This window comes from Triturus cristatus, chromosome 12, assembly GCF_964204655.1.
Source record: "Triturus cristatus chromosome 12, aTriCri1.1, whole genome shotgun sequence".
Classification (NCBI taxonomy): Eukaryota; Metazoa; Chordata; class Amphibia; order Caudata; family Salamandridae; genus Triturus; species Triturus cristatus.
Genome location: NC_140595.1, coordinates 745,064,214 through 745,087,805, shown reverse-complemented (window position 1 = coordinate 745,087,805; position 23,592 = coordinate 745,064,214). Strand labels below are relative to the sequence as shown.

The window sequence follows — 23,592 nt, the reverse complement described above, 5'->3', positions numbered from 1 at the left end:
TAACATGCAAAAAGTAATTTTGAATTAAACCTCTCATTAGAGATTTTTATTTTGCAAAAGGACAGTCTTATTGTTGGGTTTAAATAGGACTCTGAAGAGGAAAAATAAGAAAACAAGAAGAAAACGAGTGTGTCAATCATTTAGGTGTACAAATATAAAGAGTTCATTACCATTTCAAACTTGTAAGTTACCATTTCTGTGTAATTATATTCTTCTTAAAGCGACCATGTAGGAACTTTATGAAGTTCTACTAAATACTAGTTGGTCACAAGGAATTACCTCAAGAGTTTCCATAAGTGAGATTTTCTATTTATGTGATACAAGGGGATGCTTCAGAATAAATTATCTATTCAACAAAATGAGATACCATCCAAGTCATCAGGTTTTTTAAGTCTGGGAAAGAATAATATTGACACCCGCTTATTAAGAGCTGTCTTCTCTGCCCCTTGCTCTCCCTTTGCTGTTGAAGAGCAGATCAAAAGGAAATTAGTGATAAGGAGTATTGTTGCAGAGCAAAATCTACATTGTTCCATATCACTTTTATGCTTTCTCTAAAGCTATCTGTTTCTTATCTTGGTTCCTTTCCCCAACAGTTGTTCTCTGGTGTTTTTCTCTGGTTTCAGCAATATGATGTAACACTTTGGGAGAAAAATGCAAGCGAGTACTCCAGCGCTGGACGAGACAATGGCAAAAACCTCCACAGCCACTGTGTATTTCCCCTGTGTGCTTAGGTGTCCAGGAACAAAGGATCCCCACACACTGATGAACACAAGCATGCTAAATGTGATCCATTTTGCTTCATTAAAGCTATCAGGCAGTCTCCGTGAAAAGAATGCTACTACGAAACTTATCCCAGCCAAAAGTCCCATATATCCCAGCATGCACCAGAAGGCAGCCACTGAGCATTCATTGCACTGGAAGATGATGGTGCCAGTCTTCATTTCCATATTCTTCTCTGGAAAAGGAGGGCACAGAACCAGCCATGTGGCACAGATCAGGAGTTGACCAAGTGTGCAACCAGAGATTGTAAACACTGGAACCTTTGGACCCAGCCACTTCCTCATGTTACTACCTGGCTTTGTGGCATTGAATGCGATGACCACCATGATGGTCTTGGCCAACACGCAAGACACACAGAGGATAAACATAATGCCAAAAGCAGCCTGGCGCAGAAGACAGGTTACTGGATGTGGGAGTCCAATGAAAAGCAAAGAACACAGGAAGCAGATTAGGAGGGCTCCGAGGAGAAGGTAGGTGAGGTTCCTGTTGTTGGCTTTGACAACTGGTGTATGCCGGTACTTTACAAAGATGCACAGAATTATAATACTTGAGAAGGAACCTAGATTGGCTGCCCCAGTCAAGGTGGCTCCCAGTGGCTCCTCATAAGAAAGATATTCTATTTCCTTTGGAACACATTCATTTCTCTTCTCGTTGGGCCACTGGTCACTTGGACACTTCCAACAGGCATTGGAATCTGAAAAATAAAACTGTGATTTATAACAATTTCACAAATTCAATGTGCGTTATGAACAGGCATTAACAATTCAAGGTTGTAGAGACATTCAGCGATGCGTAGAAATATGAAAAGAATGGCTACTTCGATAAACACTTTCTGATCTACTCGGAGAACCTTCTGTGGTGTGATTGAACAGTTTCAGTTAGCAATCCTTACTGCTTCTTGACTGGGCTGAGGACTGCATTAATCCATTCAATAAGGCCATAAGCACCAACCAGAGCAAGACATCAATGGTAATGGGGTTGTTTTGCTCTGCTGTGAAGCAGAGGTGGTGTGAGGCATAATATGGTCAGAGGGCTGCAGAATGTGTCTCCTTCCACAGATGAATTCCTCATGCTTACCAGAATTCGTGCTGCTTTTGCAAACAGTATGCATTCAAGAATAATACATTTGTTTCTATATTTTACAGCATCTCTGCAAGTTTTTCAATCATAAATGACAAGCCAACAAAATGTCATGGGAGCAGAACTGAGATCATATCCCATTTGACCGTAATGTTCTCACAGGGTTGTCCCCTTGTTACACCTTTGTTCCCTCATCACCCACCTATTTGCTGCCCTAGTTTGTATTCTTAGCTAGTCTTCATGACCACAAGGGCAGTGCCAGGAGGACCATAGAGCAAAGCACTCACCACCAAACCCTTACTGACGTCCAGGTTCAAACACCTTCAAATACAAAAGTACTTTCTAACAGGTGTTTGAACCTGGACGTCAGTATGGGTTTGGTAGCGAGTGCTTTGCTCTACCCTTACTGATGTACAAATGCACCCGCTACCAAACCCTTACTGACGTCCAGGTTCAACTACCTCCAAATACAAAAGCACCCGCTACCAAACCCTTACTGACGTCCAGGTTCAACTACCTCCAAATACAAAAGCACCCGCTACCAAACCCTTACTGACGTCCAGGTTCAACTACCTTCAAATACACAAGCACTCACTACCAAACCCTTACTGACGTCCAGGTTCAACTACCTCCAAATACAAAAAAACCCGCTACCAAACCCTTACTGACGTCCAGGGTCAACTACCTTCAAATGCACAAGCACTCACTACCAAACCCTTACTGACGTTCAGGTTCAACTATCTCCAAATACAAAAGCACCCGCTACCAAACTCTTACTGACGTCCAGGTTCAACTACCTTCAAATACACAAGCACTCACTACCAAACCCTTACTGACGTCCAGGTTCAACTACCTCCAAATACAAAAGCACCCGCTACCAAACCCTTACTGACGTCCAGGTTCAACTACCTTCAAATACACAAGCACTCACTACCAAACCCTTACTGACGTCCAGGTTCAACTACCTCCAAATACAAAAGCACCCGCTACCAAACCCTTACTGACGTCCAGGTTCAAACACCTTCAAATACAAAAGTACTTTCTAACAGGTGTTTGAACCTGGACGTCAGTATGGGTTTGGTAGCGAGTGCTTTGCTCTACCCTTACTGATGTACAAATGCACCCGCTACCAAACCCTTAATGACGTCCAGGTTCAACTACCTCCAAATACAAAAGCACCCGCTAGCAAACCCTTACTGACGTCCAGGTTCAACTACCTTCAAATACACAAGCACTCACTACCAAACTCTTACTGACGTCCAGGTTCAACTACCTCCAAATACAAAAGCACCCGCTACCAAACCGTTACTGACGTCCAGGTTCAACTACCTTCAAATACACAAGCACTCACTACCAAACCCTTACTGACGTCCAGGTTCAACTACCTCCAAATACAAAAAAACCCGCTACCAAACCCTTACTGACGTCCAGGGTCAACTACCTTCAAATGCACAAGCACTCACTACCAAACCCTTACTGACGTTCAGGTTCAACTATCTCCAAATACAAAAGCACCCGCTACCAAACTCTTACTGACGTCCAGGTTCAACTACCTTCAAATACACAAGCACTCACTACCAAACCCTTACTGACGTCCAGGTTCAACTACCTCCAAATACAAAAGCACCCGCTACCAAACCCGTACTGACGTCCAGGTTCAACTACCTTCAAATACACAAGCACTCACTACCAAACCCTTACTGACGTCCAGGTTCAACTACCTCCAAATACAAAAGCACCCGCTACCAAACCCTTACTGACGTCCAGGTTCAAACACCTTCAAATACAAAAGTACTTTCTAACAGGTGTTTGAACCTGGACGTCAGTATGGGTTTGGTAGCGAGTGCTTTGCTCTACCCTTACTGATGTACAAATGCACCCGCTACCAAACCCTTAATGACGTCCAGGTTCAACTACCTCCAAATACAAAAGCACCCGCTAGCAAACCCTTACTGACGTCCAGGTTCAACTACCTTCAAATACACAAGCACTCACTACCAAACTCTTACTGACGTCCAGGTTCAACTACCTCCAAATACAAAAGCACCCGCTACCAAACCGTTACTGACGTCCAGGTTCAACTACCTTCAAATACACAAGCACTCACTACCAAACCCTTACTGACGTCCAGGTTCAACTACCTCCAAATACAAAAGCACCCGCTACCAAACCCTTACTGACGTCCAGGTTCAACTACCTCCAAATACAAAAGCACCCGCTACCAAACCCTTACTGACGTCCAGGTTCAACTACGTTCAGATATAAAAGCACCAGCTATGAAACCCTTACTGATGTCCAGGTTCAATTATCTTCAAATTCAAAAGCACTCACTACCAAACTCTTACTGACGTCCAGGTTCAACTGGGTATCAGGTTTCCAGGGGATATCGCTGGACTGAAATGAAAGCCTGGTCCCACTGTAGCAGAATTATGTACTTTTTTATTTTTAAATATCATCAGTGTTAATGTCCTCCTTTCTTTTTATAAATAAGTACAACCTAGAATCAATCTGGTCTCTAAGTCTGAGGATTCGTTCCAGTTTGTTTGAAGATATTTGCAAATAAAACAGCAGTGCTGGAGGTTTTAAGAGTTGGGAGACAAACAGCTAAGCAGCAGAGGGAAGAATGAGAAAAAGCAGAGAAATTAGAGAAAGTTTTCAAGCCCTTAATTTTCCCTTGAATTCTTCATATAACGCGTCATTTGTGATCAGCAAAAGAAAATTAAACAAGAGCCATAGTCAAACAGCATCAAAATAATGTCATGTATCTTCATAGCAGGGTCAGGGAGTTACATATATGCAGAACGGGATGAGTCAGAGCGCTAACACCAACAGTTCTGAAGAATGAAAGTGCAAAAAGCATCAAAAGCCTCCTATAGATCAGTATCATCTTTGAGGAACACATTTCAGCTTGGCCCAGCATAAAATAGAAATGTCAGAATTACTAAATCTACAGGCACCTGTGAAGATTTAGTACCCAAGACTCATATAATACATAGTACTCCATCTGTTCACATCCTCAACCTAGCCCCCGTCCACATTCCCCTTTTGCATTTCCATTAATGAGCCTTTATGAGTCCCAGCAGTCAACAATTTTGAAGTCCATTGGCCAGGTGATTCTATGCCATATAATTTAGTGCCATTTTGTGTTTGATATAATAGGTGAGCCCACTGACATTAAAGAACGTAACCACAAGAGCCTTGAGGATGACATTGTTTTTCATGATCTCCCAACCCTTGTCCCAGAGAGATGGCGCTAGTGTAAAATATTCCCAAGTCATGAGAGCAAGAAATTTAATATATTTGGTTGAACATCTAAAAATTGAGCAATAGTCTATATGGCCGATTAGACTATTGGGGAGAGGCTATGTTGCACAATATTTTGAACATGGTTTAAATCTCCCCCTTTACTGCCAAACAGCTCACAAACAACTCTATAAATAGACAGGCAATAGCCTCCTACCTCATCCGCCCGCAAAAGAACAAAAAATAAACCGGATCATGGGCTTCATAGCTAAGTGTCTAAAATAGTACAAGGAATATTTTCTTTAGCTCAGAAACAGAGAAGAAAGGGGGTGAGAGGAGGGTACATGTTAGGACCCACAGAATTAGACCCTCAACATCATCAAGACAAGATGTCACTCAAATTATGAGTACCCAGTCCAGAAGCACAAGATATGAAGACACACATCATAAGCATTCAATTTAAGAGAACAGATGACTGTCAAACTCATTCATGCAACAACCCACACAAGCAACACTGACAAGCAGATTGAGGTTTTAATGGAGATCTAGACTTATCTCTGTCTTTATCCTTCCTCTTGTCACCAAATCTCTCCATATCTGCCCTCCACATAACTAATTCCAGCCTGTCTCTTTCATCAGGCAGAGTTCCACCATTAGTCTTAATAATGGTTATTGCCCACTCCAGGATTCGCTTCTCTCCTTAGCTGGTAATCCTGCTGCAATGTGTCCATTGAGGATTCCTTCAGGGTAGCAAAGAGCTTCTCCAGATCTTCAGAGTCACTTAGGGGCATATTTACATGCAGGCGATAAAAAATTATCGCCGCTTTAGTCCGCCCGCCATCCTCATGGTGCTGGGACCGGCCACCAGATATGTTGCGGTCCTGCACCCCAAACTAGGATGCGACCGCCACCCTGGCGGTCGCATTCTGCATTTCCAACATTGCGGCGGGTGCTGCTGTAAGCAGCACCCGCCGCAATGGTGAAAAGGCATGTTGTGCATTGCCATGGCCAATGTTGCAGGCACCGCGCAGTGCCTGCCACCATGTGCATGGCAATGTAGGGGGGTACAAAAGGTACCCCCCAAGTGTAGCCCCCCACACCCCTAGCCCCCCAGGGGCCCGCAACGGTCCCCCAAATGAATCCCCACCAGCCTTGCCATGGCGGCATCGGAACCATTGCCGACCCGCGGAATAGCGGCAGACTCCCTTTGCGTCCGCCGCAATACCCCCGCCATAATAATATGGCGGGGGTAAGATCAGTGGTGATCCGCCCGCCATCATAATCACCCCCCAAGTCTGAAGTGGAGAAGGGCCCACCAACTCCTAATGATGTGTTGGTGCAGTAGGCCCAGTGCAGCCCAGAAACTATGGCTCACCCATGTAATCTTGGTACATATCAGGCCATGATTCTACGAATTCTCTGGTTCATTCAAGAGTTAGTCCCGCGGCTCTTTCTCTGCCACCAGCAGCCCACATTGCCTTCTCATCTGCCACCCACTGATCCTGGTATTTATCACAGCCGCATATTCCTAACTAGATGGTCAGAACTAACTCTGGAGTAGCCATTGTGGGCAAAATCAAGCACCATATCCAAGCCACTTAATTTTCTACTGATTTCCTCAATTCATCTAGTTTAACCCACTTTAATTTAATAATTAGACATTGATATGAGTATGACTCCATCGGTTTTCATGTCAAGAAACCACAACACAATACTCCAACAAAAAAATGCATTTGAGTCATCTAAGAGATGTTGAGTGCATTCCAAAATTATTAGAATTCTTTGGAAGTGTTGATAAAACATTGCTTTGATTAAAGAATTGTTAGTGGGAGATGGGAGTTATTAAGACCTAAAACAGATGAAAGAGGAGTGAAGAATCAACACAGAGTGGGACAGAGAGGGATAGATGCTGAGAGTGAGAAAAGATACATGAATAGTTCAATAAATCAAAGTATTTATAAAGTTCAGCAAATCACCTGCGAGGGTCTCAAAATGCCGGAGTTGCTACCTCTAGGTGCTGATCTACTCATTCGAACAACCAGGTCTTGAGTCTTTTCTTGAATTGGTGGAGCGATGAGACAGTTTTGTGGATTCCAGCTCTGGTGAGTCCTTTGGATTTGGCTGGCTTGGTGGGCGGAATTGTGTCAGCGCATCCTGTGTTCCACTAGGAGAAGTTCTTGCCAGGTTGGATGTTGTGTCTGGAAGGTGGGAGTTGAGAGTGTTGTTCCACTGGTCTCCTGATATCTTTTTCCAGTTTCTGCATGTGGAGCTAGAGGAACATGGTGCCTGTGTTGGTAGGTCCTAAGATGGTGAAGTGGACACTGTAGTGGTCTGTCCAGGGGAGCTGTGAGACATTGCTGTGCTTAACTCTGTCATTGGTCATGAAAATGTGGTTGAGTGTGTTTCTTGCAATGTGGGTAGGGTTGGTGAGAAGTTGCTTGAAGCTGATGTTGCTCATGCTTTTTGGGAGGTCGGTTGTGTTTGTATTTCTGGGGTCATCAAGGTGGAAGTTAAGATCTCCTTGGAAGATGTAGTGCTCGTATTTAATGGCGAGAAGTGCAAGTAGGTCAGAGATGGCAGTACAGAATCTGGGGCGTAGTCCTGGTGGTCTGTAGGCGAGGGTACCTCTGATGGTATTTTTTCCATGTATGTGGATTTGGAAGTAGAGATGCTCCATTATCTGGGTTGAGTCCTTTGAGGAGGTCACACAGAGGATGGTGTCCTAGTAGATGATGGCAATTCCACCTACATGTTTGTTGGTTTGGTCCCTTCGGGGGTGGCAATGGCCATATCTGGTGCAGATGTGGGGCTCAGCCAGGTCTCTGTGCGGAAGATGATATCCGGGGTGAGGGAAGAGATCATGTCCCAGATATCCATGGCATGAAGGCAGAAGCAGGAAAGCCAGAGCACAAAAGAAGGCAGAGTAGATGAAAGGTAGATGCAGAAGGAAAAACAGAGTCAGAAGGACAAATAATTGAGAAGAAAAAATCAGGCAAGAAGACTGCAATGCTGGCTGAACAGACTGGAAGGAGTGATGTGCAAAGGGTGATCTTGCTCGAGGACCTCCTCAATGGGGTCTGCCTGCAGCCTCATTGAGTAGGTCCTGGGAGGAGGGAGGGGTGCTGGGAGGGAGGGAAATGGGAAAGAAGGAAAATCGCAGGAAAAATTGTAATAGAGGGGGACTGAGGGTCAAAAAAGGAGGCAGAAACAGGAAAGGTAGAGTGCAAATGAAGGCAGAGCAAAGGAAAGGTAGAGGCAGAAGGAAAAATAGAATCGAAAGGACAAATAAGGCAGAAGAAAAAATAAGCCAAGAAGACTGCAGTGCTGGCAGAATGGAGCGGCAAGAGCGATGTGACGAAGGGGAATCTGGCTTGAGGACCTGCTAGTATTAGGATAGGGATAAATGGTGACGATTGAACCAATATGGAAGAAAAGAAATGGTGCAGAGAGAAGAGAGAAGAGTAAAAGGTAGGCAACAGACTTCGAAGTGAAAGGGGAAAGGAGTGTTAATCATATATTGACATAAGTTAATGTCAACTAAAATAACTATTTCTCAACTCATTCACATACAGTGTTGTTTTCTCAGCAAATGTCACACAAGAACATGTCAGTTTGCAAAAGAAAAGTACCTGTCTCATTTGAAATCTCTCCTTCAGCACACAGGACACAGTCAAAGCAGCAGGGAGGCTGTCCTTCTTGGGCGGCTTTTCGATATCCGGGAACACAGCTCTCACTGCAGACTGAACGGGGAACCTTCGGTCAAATTGAGAAACAATGAGACACTGTAGGCTAGCATGTATTTTCATGCAGGTACAGATGGGCACAGTATGTGTCCAGAGCAGGCAAAAGATCTTACAAGGAAGATGTAAAGGTGCATGAAGGCACCATCCCGAATCTGCCAATGTCTCAGTGTAATCACTAACTACTTGCAACGACCAGGCAGTAAAATCAACTGAAATCATATGCCTCTTGGAATCTTCAATCCTATATTATTATGTGAAATGTACCTTATTACAATACCCCACCAGTATTCTTAGTCTTACTGCCAACTTCCATAAACACCTTAGTACTGAACCAAAATGACCGTTATTTTATAGTGATTACCACTTTGCCTCTTCGTCACAGTCTTTTTCACTAAAGGGAGACAGGACCCTGCAGACCAAAAATCTTGGTATTTCAATATAAATTTAAATACATGTTTTAAAAAAAGTGCATTTTCATTAAACTCATTCCACTGTGGGGGAGAGAATAAGTACTTCCAGAAGCACTTGGTGTGTTTCCTTTCCCTTTCTCCCTTTGTGGCTAGTAGTTTTCAGATTTAACTACCTCAAATTATGAAGAGCAGATACATGTCTATATTAATATAGCTTGAGTGGCTGACAAGCCTGAGCATTCCATTTCTATATCTTCATCCCATTCCCTGTGGAGACTGAAGTTCAATACAGAATCTAGCTATGAAACATTTTTGTGTGTGCAATACTCTGATTCAGAGATTGAACTGCAAAAATGTTTGTGCCTATGTACCAAACACATTTTAGGAGTCTGTTAAGTTTTACCAAGTTTAGAAATTGATTTAGAAGGGGCATGTCGGAGACTTTTGTTGTCACCTTGAATAAGTGGGTTAATTTTCTGATGTTGATGTCTCACTGACTGTCAGAGGGCTTCAATGACATACTATTGTCATCAAACATTTCACAATACAAAAATATTGTGCCCAAATAAGTGGTTCTAAATATTGCATTTACATTCTTACAATGTACAAAGTACAAAAATTATTGCTGCAAGATATAGTGGTCCTAAACGTTGACATTGAATAGGTGAGTAGATATATTGAAAAGTACGTGAAATTATAACTTACAAAAATTTATTAACTTCCATAAAATATCACATACAAGCGCTATACAATAAAAAGTGAAACAATAAATGTTGTACCATTAGTGAAGGTATTGAACTTTGGAGGGTTCAGATTTACCCTTCACAAGCGAAACTAAACAACAGTAGGGGATCGGCAGATTTAATATTCCCACCCCAACCTAAGCAACAGAGGGGGAAAGCTTTGGACTTTGAGGGGGAAAGATTTGTCAAATTGAATATTTCCACTCCAACCTAAGGAACAGTGGAGAAACTGTTGGTAAAATACATAATCATATCTAATATTTGGGATCAAATAATTTTTAACATCAAAATATAAAAATTAATTTCATAAAAAAGAAATAAAAAGAATACATAGGAAAAACACATAAAGGGGTCGATTCCGATCCTGTAAAAAGGCCCTACGAATAGTCGTACAGAGCGTTTTCTCCGTACGACTCGTACCAGGTAAACTCATTTCACAACCTAGGAAGTACGATTCGTACAGAAAGCCTTTTTCTGTACGAATCGTACAAAAGACCGTACAGCAAATAAATACCCACGATTCCGATCCGGAAATACTTTTTACGCGACGTCCATACGTATTTCACCAGCGTTTTCCGGCCCAGCAAGTACGATTCGTACCGACGTCACTCTGTACGGCTCTTTGTTTACGGGAGCCAAACACAGCCGGAAAAGCAGAGTCCGATGCGAACGGCAACGCCACGGAGCCCCGGTACGCAACGTACAGCCATGAACCCCATCGTACGTGTCCTCCCAGTCCTCTTGGCCTACGACCTGGTGCACCGCACCCGACGCACATGCCGCAGAAGGTGAGAACAAAATGCGTGGGTACGGTGCGTACCACACATACCCCTACGGCGCCATGACAACAGTGGTACGGACCGTACCCACGCATGACTTCGTGGGTACGGTGCGTAACCCTATGGCCCCATGAGTCCACAGGTATGGACCGTACCCACGCATGAATGCATGGGTATGGTACGTACCCCTACAGCCCCACGAGTACTCAGGTACGGACCGTACCCACGCATGAATGCGTGGGTACGGTGAGTACCTCTACGGCCCCATAATTAATCAGGTACAGACCGTACCCACACATGAATACGTGGGTACGGTGTGTACCCCTACGGCCTCATGAGTCCTCAGGTACGGACATACCCACGCATGAATGTGTGGGTATGGTGCGTACCCCTACAGCCCCTTGAGTACTCAGGTACAGAACGTTGCCACGCATGAATGCGTGGGTACGGTGCATACCCCTATGGCCCCATGATTAACCAGGTACGGACCGTACCCACACATACATGCATGGGTACGGTCCATACCACACGTACCCCGTTACGACAGCAGGAAAATTTGGATACGAAGCGTACACATGCCAGGAATGTGATCATAGAGGACTGGCCCAGCATGTTCCCTACAAATTGATGTGTGAGTAGTTCCTGGCCAGCAGTGTATAGCTCCAAGGGGGTGCGTGGGTGGGTGCAGAGGCCTCCCAGCAGTGCCCAGACATATGAGGGGTGGGTGCAGAGGACTCCCAGCAGTGCCCAGACATATGAGGGGTGGGTGCAGAGTCCTCCCAGCAGTGCCCAGACATATGAGGGGTGGGTGTAGAGGACTACCAGCAGTGCCCAGACATATGAGGGGTGGTTGCAGAGCCCTCCCAGCAGTGCCCAGACATATGAGCGGTGGGTGCACAGGACTACCAGCAGTGCCCAGACATATGACGGGTGGGTGCATATCACTCCCAGCAGTGCCCAGACATATGAGGGATGGGTGCAGAGCCCTCCCAGCCGTGCCCAGACATATGAGGGGTGGGTGCAGAGGACTACCAGCAGTGCCCAGACACATGAGGGGTGGGCGCATATCACTCCCAGCAGGGCCCAGACATATGAGGGGTGGGTGCATATGACTCCCAGCAGTGCCCAGACATATGAGGGGTGGGTGCAGAGGCCTCCCAGCAGTGCCCAGACATATGAGGGGTGGGTGTAGAGGACTACCAGCAGTGCCCAGACATATGAGGGGAGGTTGCAGAGCCCTCCCAGCAGTGCCGAGACATATGAGGGGTGGGTGCAGAGGACTACCAGCAGTGCCCAGACATATGAGGGGTGAGTGCATATCACTCCCAGCAGTGCCCAGACATATGAGAGGTGGGTGCATATCACTCCCAGCAGTGCCCAGACATATGAGGGATGGGTGCAGAGCCCTCCCAGCCGTGCCCAGACATATGAGGGGTGGGTGCAGAGGACTACCAGCAGTGCCCAGACACATGAGGGGTGGGCGCATATCACTCCCAGCAGGGCCCAGACATATGAGGGGTGGGTGCATATGACTCCCAGCAGTGCCCAGACATATGAGGGGTGGGTGCAGAGGCCTCCCAGCAGTGCCCAGACATATGAGGGGTGGGTGTAGAGGACTACCAGCAGTGCCCAGACATATGAGGGGAGGTTGCAGAGCCCTCCCAGCAGTGCCGAGACATATGAGGGGTGGGTGCAGAGGACTACCAGCAGTGCCCAGACATATGAGGGGTGAGTGCATATCACTCCCAGCAGTGCCCAGACATATGAGAGGTGGGTGCATATCACTCCCAGCAGTGCCCAGACATATGAAGGGTGGGTGCAGAGGACTCCCAGACTGCCCAGACATATGAGGGGTGGGTGCATATCACTCCCAGCAGTGCCCAGCCATATGAGGAGTGGGTGTAGAAGACTACCAGTAGTGCCCAGACATATGAGGGGTGGTTGCAGAGCCCTCCCAGCAGTGCCCAGACATATGAGGGGTGGGTGCAGAGGACTACCAGCAGTGTCCAGACATATGCGGGGTGGGTGCATATCACTCCCAGCAGTGCCCAGACATATGAGGGGTGAGTGCATATCACTCCCAGCAGTGCCCAGACATATGAGGGGTGGGTGCATATCACTCCCAGCAGTGCCCAGACATATGAGGGGTGTGTGCAGAGGCATCTCAGCAGTGCCCAGACATATGAGGGGTGGTTGCAGAGCCCTCCCAGCAGTGCCCAGACATATGAGTGGTGGTTGCAGAGCCCTCCCAGCAGTGCTTAGACATATGAGGGGTGGGTGCATATCACTCCCAGCAGTGCCCAGACATATGAAGGGTGGGTGTAGAGGACTCCCAGCAGTGCCCAGACATATAAGAGGTGGGTGCATATCACTCCCAGCAGTGCCCAGACATATGAAGGGTGGGTGCAGAGGACTCCCAGCCTGCCCAGACATATGAGGGGTGGGTGCATATCACTCCCAGCAGTGCCCAGACATATGAGGGGTGGGTGTAGAGGACTACCAGTAGTGCCCAGACATATGAGGGGTGGTTGCAGAGCCCTCCCAGCAGTGCCCAGACATTTGAGGGGTGGGTGCATATCAATCCCAGCAGTGCCCAGACATATGAGGGGTGGGTGCATATCACTCCCAGCAGTGCCCAGACATATGAGGGGTGGGTGCATATCACTCCCAGCAGTGCCCAGACATATGAGGGGTGGGTGCAGAGGCATCCCAGCAGTGCCCAGACATATGAGGGGTGGTTGCAGAGCCCTCCCAGCAGTGCCCAGACATATGAGTGGTGGTTGCAGAGCCCTCCCAGCAGTGCTTAGACATATGAGGGGTGGGTGTAGAGGACTCCCAGCAGTGGCCAGACATATGAGGGGTGTGTGCATATCACTCCCAGCAGTGCCCCACTCCCAGGAGGATGGATGTCATTCACACACTGCATGACACACCACATGTGGGTGTGAGGACATACAACACATGTATACCCACCCATGGCGGATGCCCCACAATACACACCCAGATTTAATGCCAACAGACTGTATAGTCATGGAAATGCATACTAGAATAAGTTAGCCAAGGGGACCACACACTGTCACGCACACACTGTCACGCACATGATAGGAATGTCCAGGTGCTGGTCCAGCCACCCAGATGATGTCTCTCATATAAGGAAAAGGGTTCACTGCCACTAGATACAATGCCCACAATTCTGAGTCAGGTGCCCAAATACCCTGCATTACACGTGCCATTTGTGTGTTAGGCCGTGATTACACACATGCATAGTGCTGAAAAGGCCCAATTGCTCCCTGATGCCATTACTACATACACAAAACACAAGTACAGTGACTGGCAAGGATGGCACAGACGAGTTAGCAGGAGACATTGGTGAGCATGCATGGCCATTGGTGAAGGGATCCGTCACCAACAAGGGATATGTTGACATAGGTCAGCACAGCAATTGTACAACTGTTTGCAGGGAACATGTCAGGTGCCACAGAGGAAGGAACACTTCCTGGGAAAATGTCTCACAATCCAAAGGAACACACACTACAAATTAATATTTTCACAGACATTGAGATGGCACACAGACACCATGGTCCACCTCATGACCATTATACTAAAACATTTCTCAGAACCCTAACACATTACCAGAACACCAACCTCATGGGCCTCATCACCAACATCAAGTACCTGAAATGCAATAGTGTGGAAACTAAAAGAAAAGGCTTTATTCAGCACACAAACAAAAGAACTTGTAATAAAACACTATTTACAAAGGCCAATAGCCAGTCCATAGTTTGAGTCCAAGGGTGGACGGATGCGAGTGTGTCCACCCCTACCTTGCCTGCACAAAGTCACCTCAAGGGTTGTCGACAGGGGGGGGGGCATCATCAGTGGGAGTACCAGGCACCGCAGGGACAGGAGTAGGTTGGGTAGGTGTGGTGGGTGCAGGGCTGGACGTATCCACCACAGGGGGTGGTGCAGCGCCAAAGGTGGTGGTGAGAAGCTCGCTGCACACTGCAGCCAGGGCGTCCAGAGGAACCCCTGCACCGGAACGAACACCAGGGCCAACGGAGGGGGGGTGTCCGAGGGATGGGGTGCAGCGCTCTCGGGGGAGGTGGTGGACATGGTGGGGGACTCAACTCCCCTGGCCGGAGACTTCCTCAACCACTTGCGGGGTGGTGTCACAGTCGGGCTGAGGGACAGACTAGCCATGTAGGTCTCTTTGGGTGACATTTTGCCAGGGGAGCTAAGGGGAGTGGATTTGGAGGAAGTGGGTCGTGAGGACTGCGGACTCTGACTGTGGCTGCGTGTCTGCCATTTGCCCCCAGATCCTGTGGGTGTGACTACATCCCCCTGAGTGTGCGTGCCAGGAGGTGTGCGCTGTGCCTTCGTTGGGGGTGTGCTGGATGTGTCTGTTGTGGTGTGTGCCTGTGACTGTCTGTGTGTGCTTTGGACAGGCATGGGAGAGGGCAGTGTGGATGGGTCCGGGGTAGGGGGGGACGGAGCACCACAGGAGAGACACTGCTTCCTTCAGTGAAGAGTCAATGGACCGCAGAAACCTGCGTTGCTCAGTCATCGTTGATGACATGCCCTCCACGAACGACACCAACTGTGTGAGCAGTCTAGTGTGTTCATGGAGGCATTTCTTCTTGTTACACACACTTTCTTTTGTTTATAATTATTTTATCACGTTATCACACGCCACAATGAGTATAGGAAGGGATCCTTAAGGTCCTGAAGAAGACGCCTGGGGAGCTTCGAAACATGTCGGCAGACATAGGAGGCACAGCTCATTGAGGCATATACACCTCCTCCCCCCACTTTTTACTAATACCAGCTCAATGGTATATTAAATTCTCAAGACCAACGAGCCAGGTATTTTTATCTCACTTTTCCATTCACCCCAGACCCTTCCTCTCACACCCCTACACAACACATAGTTGTCTCATAACAATAGTGCTCCCACGCAAACATAGGTCGTAGCACGCCCCGTCCCGTAGAGGGACGGGAAGACCCCTATGATGAAGCATGACACCAAGGGCCCTTTTGGTGTGTGAGGGGTATTTTAACAACTAGTGTGTATTCTCCACCATTGTGGGGACATATACTTCTTTCTGGGAGATTCTGACATACACATATACTTGTGGGTGGATCACTATGTTTATTGATGTAGTCCAACTGTGTCATGCATAGCAGCAGTGGGTGGCACAGTCATCAACACCCGCACCTGTCTCCTAATGCCAGGGACAGGGACACTTATGAACTGACCTGTCACGATCAGCGTGCCCCTTTGGGACTATGTCGGCTGTGTGTCATGTGTTCCCATGAGCTTCATGTCAGTGTCCCGTCAACGGCATCTGCTGTTGGTGCATCCAACAGGGGTCTGTGTGGAGATGGGCATGTAACACATCTACGCACACCATGCCACATGTGGATTCCCAAGGCTGTAGGGTCAGTTCAGTTCAAAATGCTTTATTCGGTTTGTTTACACAACCATATAGCAGACATAAAATATAAAACATACAGCAATCATACAATAAAACTATAAAAGGGACAAATATATAGGCCAATTACATTGGATGTGTACGAGACATACTAACTGGGATACAATCTCCTCAATAATACCAATACGTAATAGAATAGTCGGTATAAATACAAGAAGGCTCTAATGGACTCAATAAATTTACATGTGCTGGTTGCTAAAGTGCTGAGTAATGTGCAAAATATGCAATATAAAGGGCAGTTCCCGTATCGAGACATGTAGAAATATTGCAAGAAAAGGCTCTGCAGTACTCAACAAAATGACAAGTGCAACTTGCTAAAATTCTAAATGATTAAATAACAATAGATTTTCTGGCGGTTATACATTTTAGAATATAAGTAGCTACATGAAATCATATATCTGCGCTTTCCAGAGTAAACATTAGCTGCATCGCATTCCTGGTAGACCGAACATTATATTTTAAAAAGATAGGTTTTAAAAAGTGTCTTCTTAAAAAAGTATAAAATTTACAAAACAGCATAAAATGACAACAACTCTGTTTAGATAAGTCGTCACAGGGGCATAGAGTGTTACTGTGCTGCCTAATGATGGGGAAAGACACAAGGTGGTGTACTATGCCAAGCCTTAGACGAGTAAGAACAAAACGGTGAGATCTTCTTGAGACTTCCGTTAAGTATAGCTGGAAACCTTCACTCGTATTGTTTTCACAATAAAAAACAGAGGTACATTGTGTGGCACAGACAGGTTCTCTAGATTTTCTTGAGTTGCATAGAAAAGTCACCTTAAGCTCTGATTTAGATATACTGGCAGCTTCCTCCGGCATTAAAAAAGGATCCAAATTAAAAAGAAGCTTGTACCAGTAATGGATGTGTCTGAGCCAAGGAATATGCAAACAGTGGTCCAACCTTAGGCAGTCTCTGATTACTTTTTGGGTGAATATGGTTTCAGTTTTAGACCAAATGGATCGCCATAAGGCCAATGGGCGTAGAGCTACAAGATCTTTGATATAATCTAGACCCACTTCTCTGTGGATTAGCTCTGTAGAGGCTGATGCGGGGGCACTCAGAAGGAGTCTCAAAAATGAGTTTTCGTCAAGTTGGATGCGGTTACCACAAAGGGTATGGTGGCCCCACACACCAGCCCCATACAAAGCAGATGATAGACATCTGGCTTTGTAAATCGAAATCATATCCTTAATTCTACTGTTCCCAAGCTTGAAGGCAAATCTAAATACGCCGTTATTATTCTTTACCATTTTAAGGCGCACATTCTCACATTCATTGTCCCATCTCCCATCACCAGAGAATGTAACACCAAGATAACAAAAATAGTTAACGGTTTGAATTTTTGCCTTATCCAGGTAGAAGGTCCTTTTAACCCCTTTCTTCCTCCCGCAAGACATTACAAATGTTTTTTCTTTATTAATTAGCAGTTTCCTGCTGTCGATAAACCTCAGGAAGCTGCCAATTAAGCGTTGGAGGCCGATTTGGGTACGTGACAAGAGGACGGCATCATCCGCATACAACAGTATTGGGATTGGATCGCCATCTACTCGAGGGGCATCAGCTGGAACCTGTCTAAGGGTTGTATCAATTTGATTAATAAATAAGGAGAATAACAAGGGGGCTAAAACACACCCTTGCCTGATGCCTCTGGTCACTCTAAAAAAAGGTGTAGATTCCCCATTAGACCCGAAACGCACTTTACTGGAAAGCCTTTCATATAATCTAGCCAGGAAGTGTACAATATCTTTTGGTGCACCCATCTCCAAAAGTATGGGCCATAAAATTGAATGTTCGACCAAATCAAAAGCGCTGCTAAGATCAGCAAAACATAGAAATAGGTTCTCTTTTTTGACCGTAATGTATTTGTATTTGCTCCATTGTGCCTAATCCCCTCCTGAACCCATACTGAACTGGCGATAAAATAGTATTTTCCTCTGCCCATGTTTCTAGTCTACATAGGAGGATTCTGCTCAGAATTTTTATTGATGAGTCCAGGAGGGAGATCGGACGATAGTTTCGTGCCTCGGACCTGGACCCTTTCTCAAATAAGGGGACAATTATAGATTGTCCCCAGGTCAAAGGAAGGTTGCCTTCTATAGCAGCATTAAAGATGCGAGTTAAAATTGGTGCTCATAAGTTCATCTCCTGTTTGTACAAGTCCACGGGAACACCATCAGGACCCGGAGCTTTACCCCCGCTACTCTTTGACAGCCCCAATTAAACCTCATCCAGTCTAATGGATAAAGGTGACGATAGCCATACAGAATTGTGATTTGTTACAAAATCTAAAACCAACCTATCTGGGTTAAAAATGTTAGTAAAATGGTCTATCCAGGCGTTGCAGTTTACATGTGATGTTAGTTCGGGAATGGTGTCATTCTTTAAAAAAGGGCAGTTAATTGTCTCCCAAAATAATCTATTGTTATTTGTGTCTGCGGCTAAATTGAGTTTGTGCTATAACTCCTCTTGTATTTCTTTTTTCCGAACTTCCAAGGAAAGCTTGTAATTATGGCGTTCGGCTTTAATACAAGTGGTATCCCTGGGTTTGGTGGCCAGAGCGGCTTTTAATTTCGACAGGGCCTGTGTACAATTCTTGTCAAACCAGCCGACTGACCTAATTTTCGATGGCCTACTCCTACCTGTCAGTAAGCCCTCAATAACAGTGTTAATTTTATAAAATTTAGAGAGCAATGTGGCAGGTACTATCTCATTACTTAGGCAGTAGTCAATTTCTGTTATACATTTAGTTATGATCTCGTCCAGAAGTATAACAGGATTAACATTGGCCCACTTAATTCTTACCCCATTGGGTCTCTCTGCAACTATATCTATAACAAAACTGCTGGGGTCTAGATGTATGTGTCCCCAGGTCAGTAATGTTACAGAGATACTATTATGGTCACTTACTGCTTGCTCTGTTATCCATAAATCGGTATACGCAGTGTTGCAGATTGACGAGAATGTGGTCAATGTTAGAGTGGGCATCCCTACCTTTGAAAGTTGGGCATTTAATGTTGCCCTTTTTCAAGGAGCAGCCAAGTAACTCTAGGTCCAGTTTGGCTATCAAATTATTAAGTACAGTTCCGTAATCGTTATGTGGGAAATGGATATATGGAATACTAGCATTATCGTCTGGTTCCCCCAAGAAGCCGCATGTCCTTTCTTTTGCATATGGGCAAGCCTGTATATTGAAATCTCCTGCCCATAAGAGGACTGGTTGGCTCCTGGATAGGGCCAGCATCTTGTCGATCTCTCTCCCAATTTCATACACAATAGGACCCCTGCGTGCATCAAAGGTATTGTTATAGTAATTAATTATAATTAAATCCTTGCCCGTGACATGCTCCAGACGTAGTAACTGAGCGTAGGGGGCCACCTCATAATGAGTATTAGGTTTAAACTTGATTAGCTTAGTTGATGTTAAAATTAGAAGGCCGCCTTTCGCCCTTCCTACTGCCGAATTCACTGCCAGTACCCAATGTGATGTATAGCCTTCCACGTGAATTGGTTCTTTGTACCAGGTCTCTTGGAGACATATAATGTCAAACCCTTGCGTGATAAAGTCATTCCAAAAAGGGGTATTCAGCTTTGCACTGAGGCCAGCTATATTCCAGGTCATGATGTTAAGTCCTGCCTCTGGTAATATAGCGTTCTGGAGTGTTATTTGGCTAGTTGTCGGTTTGACGACACCTGCCTCAGGAATATTTTGTTCTACTGCTGATATCCACAGGGGTACTTCATTGGGCTCCACCACGTGTGGTTTTCTAAATATGGCGCTCGGTCTAACCCCTAATAATACTTCCCTGTTAGTAGTGTGACTATTGTGGTCATCTACTTCCCTCGAGGAAATAGATATATTATCAGATATACAGCAACCTAGGGAGAGCAGGGAACTACTTGGTGCCACTCCTCTACCCCTCAGTCAATCGACGGCCTCTAGACTACTAAACCGGTTTTGCATAAAGATAGAGTCTAGGGGAAGAGGGGGTCTAGGCCAACGCCCTTGTGGCAATCCCCTCCCGTTCCTATGGACAATTGTCCACCCATCCGGTTTTATAGCAAAGTGGCCAGGGGGATAAAAGTAAGTCAAAGGAAGGGCACTAATAGATACACCTGAATTAGAATCATTCCAGTTGCAAATGTAATCAACTATTTTTGGGTCATCAAAGTTGATTAGAATACAATCCCCCCTTATATTTTTCGCCAAGTGGCCTACCCATGGCGCCCTCCTGACCATGAGTATCTTACAGGCTTTGTGCAATGGGAGTGGTCTATTTTTATTGAGCCAGTGCACAACCCTGTTTCTCAAGGTTATGGGGGATTCAACTTCGTGTTTACCCAATTCGGGGACCCCTGTTAGGATTACAACAAATGGGAAAACTTCAGGAGGCAGATTTGGAATATTTTCTCCCCATGGCGTCTGGGATATAGAAATCCTAGCATCGTGTTTGGGCTGGGTTGCATTATGTTGGGCAGGTTGCATATGATCGGGCACAACTATGGGCTTATTAGTTACAGTTAAATCCTGGTGATTTGAGGGCAGTGTTGGCTGGTTATGGGGAGCAGCCGGGGCATTTTCTGCTCTGTTACTGTCCAACAATTTGGGAGCCCCAGGTTGGTCAGTGTTGCTTACAGAATCAGTGTAACCCCGAAGCCCTTGTTCGATCCTAAATAAGTGATGTTCAATCTTATATATTCTGTCCTCTATGGGACGAAGGAGAGACCTGATTGCGTCATAAATGTTAGATAGATCAGGGGACATTCCCTCGTCCCTATCTATAACATTTGTCCCCCCACTGGCGTCCTGGCGCGCCGTTCTACAAGGTAATGGGAGAACTGGGGGTGCATCTTTGTTTGCTAATGCAATCAGAGGGGGCTGCTCCCGAGGAGCGTGGGGCATTCTAGGATTTCTCTGGTGGCTCACAGATTTTTGTTTTTTGTTGCCTTTCTTGACCTTCCCACCATTTATGGGGATACACCCTTGCTTGTTTTTAGGGACGGCCCCAAGATGCCTCTCACGCAGTTGTCTAGTGCATGGCTCCGGCATTATGCTATGAGCGAATGGCAGTGGGCAAGGGGAGATCAGCAGTGAGTCAGAGGCCGTGGACTGTTCACCCATGGGAACAGCAACTGTTCCACTCGGTAGCAAATCCAGGGTCGAAGATTCAATGTCGGAGCATGGGGTAACAAGACCTTTGGAAGCTTGTTGTACAGGGGTGCACACATTGGCAATATGGCCCATAGAGGACCTCCTAGCCACCGCGAGGTCCTGCGATACATGGCGTTCCAGCAACGTGATTTCCTGGTCGATGACACAGTTAACCTTGGTGATGAATTGGTCCATAGTTCCAGTGAATTGGACGTTGGGCGCTTTACCTTTAGTATCTTTTGCTGGCATAATGGAAGCAAAGGGTCACAATGACAGGTTGGGGCACAGTGGGCTTCACAGGTCGGGCAAGAAATAAACAAGACGAATGAAGCCAAGAATCTATTTAACTCCCGCAATATGTCCTTAACAGTGACTCTCCAACAGATGAAACAAGAAAAGTTATTATAGTACCTTAAGGCATATGCTGGAGATACGACGTTGGGGGGGTTGCCCAGTCCAGTCTGCTCCTGTCAGTGTCGGGCAAGGACGGGCCCGCCCTTGGCCCGGGCTTCGCCCGGGCGCTGCCCACGCACTTCCCGCGCTGCGGGAAGCAGCGCCGCAATTTCAAGCTCCTCCTGGGCGCTCTGGGCCGCTTCGCTACAGGTGACCGGCTGGGGCGTCTGGGGATTGTAGTCGGCTCCCTCGCTGCAGCGGAAAGGCTGCACACCGTCGCTCCCCTTGCCTCTGGTAATCCTGCTACTGGCAAGCATTGGCTGTAGGGTCTGTATGCATGGGACATCATATATTTTCAGTCATACATGTGTTTGTCGTCTCAATGGCTGTGTCTTTGTGTTGTCACGTGTACCCCTTCATCGCACTGTGTTTGACATGTACATTTGACATTCCATGTGACCTGTGCGTGCAGTCAGCTGTCTGGATGAGATGACATCCTTCAAATGCAGCTATGTGGTTGTGTGTCACTCCGGTCATATCTGTGGCTCTTCACTCAGACTGGCCCCCAAATCTTTTCAGGGCATGTCATGTTGACTTGACAATCAACAGGTGTATCATGCATTTTGTAGGATTGCCAGCAAGCTGCCATCTGTGTCCTGGATGTATTGCACACACCAGACTCCATAGTTACCTGATGTGTATTAGCAGTGTAGAAGGTGCTATGTTCATTGACATTGATGTTTGCCGACTCTCAATCTTCATTCCTCTAAACTATGTTTTGCAGGGCACCACCTGTCCCAAGACTAATGCCAGACTTGGGTGCCATGATGGAACGTTCCTGCATCCGCCGTTACAGATTCACTCAACAGTTGATTGAGGACCTGACAAACAGGCTGGCACCACACCTCCAACCGCAACACAGGTATCCTACTGCGCTGACCCCCAAGATGAAGGTGATGGCAGCCTTAAATTTTTTTGCAACAGGTATTTTTCAATTCACCATAGCTGATGTGGGTGGGATGTCCCAGACTATGTTCAGCCGTGTCCTGTGTGATGTTTTAGCAGCCATGTTGGAGCACCTTGATGAATTCATCAAATTTCCAAGTCCAGAGAGGTTGAGGGATGTCAAGGGGGATTTCTATGCCCTGGGTGGGATGCCCCATGTAATTGGGTCCATTGATGGTACACATGTGGCTTTTGTACCACCACAGGCACAGGAACAAGCCTATAGCAACCGCAAACATTACCACTCGATAAATGCCCTTGTGGTGTGTCTTGCTAACATGCTGATTTCCCATGTCTGTGCACGTTTTGCAGGATCAGCACACCATGCCTACATCAGGAGGCGTAGCAGGGTGCCACAAATGATGCTGTGGCTGCACAACGAATGAGCATGTCTTGTTGGTGGGTATAGTCTTTTTGTCCTATGTGTTGCGGTATCTTTGTCTCTTACGGCATCTCGTGACCCACTTATTTGCATGATGTTTCCATATAGGGGACTCTGGCTATCCCACCATGCCATGGCTGCTGACACCTCTCTGCAACCCAAGAACAGCTGCAGATCACCGGTACAACGATGCACACGGCCAGACCAGGCGAGTGATTGAGAGGACGTTTGGACTCCTGAAGAGCCGATTCCGGTGCCTGGACAAGACAGGCGGGTCCCTCCCTTATGCCCCGGAGAAGGTCTGCAAAATCTTCATTGTGTGCTGCATGCTGCACAACATGGCAGTTGAGAAGGCAGTGCCACTCATCCTGGATCCAGATGAGCAGGAG

General features: G+C 46.4%; 1 protein-coding gene across 1 annotated transcript in view; it reads right to left on the bottom strand.

Moving 5' to 3' along the window:
* Positions 1–557: 557 nt before the first annotated feature.
* LOC146782658 (vomeronasal type-2 receptor 26-like) overlaps positions 558–23,592 on the bottom strand; it is a 150,911-nt gene continuing 127,876 nt past the window's right edge. Inside the window, exons 4-5 of the mRNA XM_085638481.1 lie at positions 8,733–8,856; positions 558–1,474 (exon numbers count right to left, since the gene is read on the bottom strand). Of these exons, the coding sequence (XP_085494607.1) occupies positions 558–1,474; positions 8,733–8,856 (1,041 nt within the window). The remainder of the gene's footprint in view (positions 1,475–8,732; positions 8,857–23,592) is intronic.